The sequence below is a fragment of the Danio rerio genome, chromosome 24 (assembly GCF_049306965.1).
Source record: "Danio rerio strain Tuebingen ecotype United States chromosome 24, GRCz12tu, whole genome shotgun sequence".
Taxonomy (NCBI): Eukaryota; Metazoa; Chordata; class Actinopteri; order Cypriniformes; family Danionidae; genus Danio; species Danio rerio.
The window spans coordinates 33,927,701-33,933,700 of record NC_133199.1 but is presented as its reverse complement, the minus strand read 5'-3'; the positions used below and the strand labels follow the sequence as shown (position 1 = coordinate 33,933,700).

The following is a 6,000-nucleotide window of genomic DNA, read 5'->3' as shown; positions in this document are numbered from 1 at the left end:
TGTGCAACTTACTAAGCAAAACTGATACTAAGATTATTTACTTTTTGGTTTCGTAGTTCTGGCCCAAATAATTTTTTTTTTTGCTGTTTTTAATCACTGAAGGGCAAATCCATCGATGCGCAGCTCTACAAGTCCCAAACCAGGCAAGCCAGTGGCGACAGTGGTGAGGATCAAACTTCACCATTTGACGAAAGTGAAGGAAAAAACCTTGAGAGAAACCAGGCTCAGTTGGGCACAACCATTTTTACTCTGGCCAAACTTTCTGTAAAGAGCTGCAGTCTAGGTGCCAGGGGCTGGAGAATACTGGACATCCATCATGGAGAAGCTGCAGGCAGTGCCGGCCCGTCCAACAGTCAATATGGGTGGTTGCCTAGGGTCCCTCGTTTCTTGGAGGGCCCCACGAACATTGCTCTTGTATGTTTACTGTGAATGTAAGTTTTAGGATGAGCGCATACGTATAAATTAGAAACAATGCGCATTGTGCAATGCACACACCCCATTAAACGTGATTTACAATTCACAACAGTGGTAAGAAAAAAATATCTCCACATTTCATTAAAAGAATAGCTCTGTATAATTCAAGTTATTGTATAATGTGGTTTGTTCTGTAGACAATCAAAAAAATATATAATAAATAAATTAATAAAAATAAAAATAGCTGAAAGGGGCTAATAATTTTGATGGTTTCTAAATGGTTTCTAAAAAAATTTAAACAAATTTTATTCTATCCGAAATAAAACAAATAAACTTTCTTCAGAAGAAAAAATATTATCAGACATATACTGTTAAAATTTCATTGCATTGTTAAACATCATTTTGGAAATATTTCGATTGCCTACAGAACAAACCATTATTATACAATAACTTGCCTAATTACCCTAACTGGCCTAGCTAACCTAATTAACCTAGTTAAGCCTTTAAATGTCACTTTAAGCTGTATAGAAGTGTCCTGAAAAATATCTAGTCAAATATTATTTACTGTCATCATGGCAAAGATAAAATAAATCAGTTTTTAGAGATGAGTTATTAAAACAGTTATGTTTATAATCTTAACAGAATGTAACAGAAATTGGGAGAAAATAGGGGGGCTAATAATTCTGACTTCAACTGTGTGTGTAACGTTATACACACACACACACACACACACACACACACACACACACACACACACATATATATATATATATATATATATATATATATATATATATATATATATATATATATATATATATATATATATATATATATATATATATATATATATATATATATGTATAGTTAGTAGCCACATTTTAGTAGTATATATATATATATATATATATATATATATATATATATATATATATATATATATATATATATATATATATATATATAGTTAGTAGCCACATGTTTTCCGCTCAATCTTTCAGAACCCATCTACATTTTGTTTTGATACCCCCATTACTGACGTCACGGCCAATTACGCCCTCCGGGTGTCATCTGAAGCAGGAAGACGCAGAGAGGGAGAGAGCGAGAGCGAGAGAGAGAGGCTAGGGGAGGGAGGAGAGAGCGAAAATAAGAGGTGAAAGAGCGAAAGAGGAGAGCGGCGGCACACGGATCACCCACCCTCAGAAAACACCATTCAGTCGCTTATTTCGCCCGTGATTCTGCTATGCGCATCGGGCGAGGAGGACACGCCACTTGCGCTTTGGTTTTGGATTGCTGCTGAATCTTCTAGCGTTCACCAATGGACAGGATGGAGCATTGGAGACAGTGCGCGCTATGGCTGATCAACTGTAAGGTGCTGCCACCGAACCATCGGGTGACATGGGAGTCCGCTCAGGTGTTCGACCTGGCCCAGACCCTGCGGGATGGAGTCCTCCTGTGTCAGCTTCTCAACAACCTGAGACCCCAGTCCATCAACCTGAGGGAGATCAACCTGAGACCTCAGATGTCACAGGTAAGATGCTAGAAGTTGTGCGTTTGCGGTGTGAATGCATGTTAAACTCGATAATTAGTGTGTTATAGACATCCTCAGAAACATTTGGGGTTATGTTTATGAATACGGCGAATGTGATGATAAATACGTGCACTATTTTGTAAAAGAAAGTTTAGATTTAGGCAGAAATACTGTACCGTTATGTGTGTGTGTGCTGAATACCGCTCCCTGTTGGTTAAATGTGAGTGAAGAGAGATGCTAATCCAAAGGTGGCTTTTGGATAACTTTTAAAGGTTTTACACGTTAAAAATGTGCAGAACTTTTGCAAACACGTTTCAAATGTGATAAAACATGAATTCTAGTAGGTTTCACATGCTAGCTAACGGTACTATGTTGAAATCGTATGGCTAGCTTGGTTACAACACAGTTGAGTTACTGACAACTGTTATGCTAATATCAATAACAGTGATGTTTTATTCTTGCATTACTTAAACCCAACATACTTGAACAGAAATATGAAATATAAAACCACTATTTTGGGATGAGCAATAGCTACATTACTATGAATAAAAATCTGCACCTTATATTATAACTATATTTTATGAAAAAGAGAAATGATTGTTAACAGTGCCCACTAATATAGCTATTAGGAAGTTGGCTAAAAAACTTTGGTTAACATTGTGATAAGGTTCTCTCTGCATTATGTAGGCCTACAAATATTCATCCTGATGATGATGATTGAATGTTTGTCCAAAATTATCTGGTCTTCAGCTAATGTTTTCAAAATGTTATCAAAGTTTGCATTATCATTTAACATGTAGTGTACACTTGAAAATTAAGAAGTGATGAAAAACCAGAAGGGTTTTTTTCACAGTGATGCCATAGAAGAACCCTTTTTGGTTCCTCAAAAAATGTTTTATGAAATATTCTTCAAAGGACCATTTTTTAAAGTGTGAAAAATCATTTTGTGGAATAAAAAAGTTACATTTGTTTAACTATTTAACTAACTAAAACAATTTATGCCAGTAAATAGCCTTTAATTTTATGAGTGATTGTTTGTATAATCAAAAAATATATATTTCACAATGTTTCCAAAGTGATTGATATGGTATGCTATCTTTAATGTTGAAAGTTTTACATCAAAAATAAAAACTGGAGAACATTCTGAAATAACGTTTTCATAACATTAGAAAAACATTCTTGGACAAAGTGGTTTTTGATCCCCAATTTGGGCCAAACTGTGAATCTACAGCTCGGGTTTCGGTCAGGACCTGGGTCAGAAGAAATCTGTTTTAGTCTAGTCTCGTTAGCTGTTCACTGTTAGGTGAGAGCAGGATTAGTTTCAGTGTCTGCGGGAAGCTGCTTTATTGGAAACAGCGGCCTCTGATATATGTCTCTGGTTCTGTGCTGTCAAACACCATCTGCTCAAAGTCTGGACATGATTACACATCTCTCTCACATGAAGCGAAAGCTGCCATAAACATACAACTGACAGATACAGTATTCACTCACATCTAACAAACCTTTATTTATTGCAAACGGATGCACACTCACTAGTGTCTAGTCAGGCACACAGGCACTTTGGATTAGATTTGTCAATGTGAGAAGCATCGGGAGAAAGATAATTGAATTAGTTTTCAGGAAGAAAGTTTGTTTATAACTTTTTCATGTTTAATTGTATGAAATTAAGAGGCTACTAGAAAATTCTCAGTTTCTTTAGATTTCCGACTTAGTTGTGTTTGAGTAAAATGCTTTTTTTGTTTTATTCAATAAATTACGGATGACAATTCTTACAAATTTTTTATTTTTTTTTAATTTACAGCAGGGGTGCCAAAACTTTTTCATATGAAGGGCCAAAAATCAAATATTATTGCCAGCCGTAGGCTGAAAGTAAATATACTTTACAGTATTACATTAAAGTTGCCATGGGTAGTTTCCATAATTTAACATAACTTCAATAACTTATTTCCTAATATTTCAAAATAAATAGAAAACATTCTTAAATCGTATTAACTAATGCAGTATAACTTTTTGAATGATAACTTATTGCAACAAAATGCAAACAATCACATTGATAACAGTAGTGGAGTTCAGTGCTGAATACACTAGTCAAGCAGAATCTCTGTTTGACTTGATTTACTCACCAATTTAAACCAAATCTGATTAATTTACACCATTTAATTGAACTTTCATTTCAGTTAGCTTTTAACAATAAAACAAACTAGAGCTGTGCAATTAATCTAAATCAAATCGCAATCGCCAATCGAAAGATGCAGCTATATGGCATATGTATTATTTAATTTCCTCAACCCAGAGCCAATGTATGACTGCCGTCTGTGCTGTCCATAACACAAACAAAGAGTTACATTACATTTGATTTTACAATCTCTAAACCCTTCCTATCATTCTCTCTTTCTTTTCAGATGGGATGGCGGGCCAAATTATAGATTATCATGGGCCAAATTTGACCTGCGGGCCCTAGTTTGGGCATCTCAGATTTAGAGCAGATTTCAAAATAACAAAAAAAAAAACTAAATGTTTTCAGACAAATTAATTTTTAAACAGCACAATATTATTGTTTTAAGAATTAAGAAATCAATATTTAAATGGAATAACCCTGATTTTCAATACAACAATAGAAAACATTTGTTATTCTGACCAATTGTCATTTTATTTTTGGGAAAAAATGCTCTAAACAGCTCTAAATGGGTGAAATAGAATCAGACATTTATAGAATAATATAAATATTAACATTTTGTTAATAAATTCAAACATTTTCATGTACACTTGTAATTTTGTTTACATCTTCGACAAAGGTTAATTTTGACTTTCAGGCATTGCCTCACTGCGATAATATCAGAGGTCCTCCTCCTTTACTTTCATTTGGTTTACACGTACTGTATATGTTATATCAGTTTCTCTTTGAGTATGATTTTCATCTGCACTGACGTACATGTCTCCATTTTCCAAATGGGAATCCATCGAGAGTTACAAAGGGTCCAAAAAATGAGCAAATAGTCTGTGTAAACCAGTGTTTTGAGGATGGAGGTGAAATTTCCATCTCTAAGGGCAACATCTGAATCCTTACATGAATTATTCATCACGTTTTTGGCAGCTATTTTATCAAAGACTCATTACAGCACATGGGACACAAACGCAGGCGTCCCAGGGGAAAGGCTCAGACAATAGCAGTGAAGAGACCAAACTAAAAGCCGTAGTCCCCACCTCATCAGAGCAACTCCAGGGGCCCAATCGGCCTTTTGGGTTTCCCTTCACCCCACGAAAGCCGTGTAATTAAAATATAATGCCGAATTCGCCCCTGAAATTTCTGCATTAATTTCAGTAATGGTTTGATTTCAGGGATGGCAGGGGGGTGTTTGGTGTGTGAAGGAAGGGGTTATGCTGTTTTACAGTTACATAAATATGAACAATAATGTGGATGGTTTCCTTGAACATGTATTGTAACCTCCCAAGAAGTACAAATACAATTTGAGGTTGTCTTCTGAATGTGGTTTGGGGTGTTCTTCTGAAAATAATTCATATATTTTTTTTCTCTAAGAACAGACTGATTTGCAGAAAGAAAATCAAATAAATAATTTTTTAGTCTATTCATAAAAAAAATAAAAGTCTTGACAAAAAATATAACTGATAAAATTATGAAAAACACAAGTGTTTTTATATTTCAAAACAATTAGAGATAAAAAAAATATATATTTTTTTTTTGAGAGAGAAAATTCAGCTTGTTCTTCCAGAATTGAATATATGGATATTATATAAATAATCATAATAATACTACTAATAAAAAAAAAATAATAATAACAAATAATTATAAATTAAAATAAATAATTCATTCATTTTCTTGTTGGCTTAGTCCCTTTATTAATCCGGGGTCGCCACAGCGGAATGAACCTCCAACTTATCCAGCAAGTTTTTATGCAGCGGATGCCCTTCCAGCCGCAACCCATCTCTGGAAAACATCCACACACACACTCATACACTACGGACAATTTAGCCTACCCAATTCACCTGTACTGCATGTCTTTGGACTGTGGGGGAAACCGGAGCACCCGGAGGAA

General features: G+C 34.7%; 1 protein-coding gene across 2 annotated transcripts in view; it reads left to right on the top strand.

Moving 5' to 3' along the window:
- The first annotated feature begins 1,517 nt into the window (after positions 1-1,517).
- vav3 (vav guanine nucleotide exchange factor 3) overlaps positions 1,518-6,000 on the top strand; it is a 178,463-nt gene continuing 173,980 nt past the window's right edge. For both annotated transcript variants that reach the window (XM_073940907.1, XM_073940906.1), the window contains exon 1: positions 1,518-1,945. In XM_073940907.1, coding sequence (XP_073797008.1) covers positions 1,733-1,945 — 213 coding nt within the window. In that variant the 5' untranslated portion in view covers positions 1,518-1,732. The remainder of the gene's footprint in view (positions 1,946-6,000) is intronic.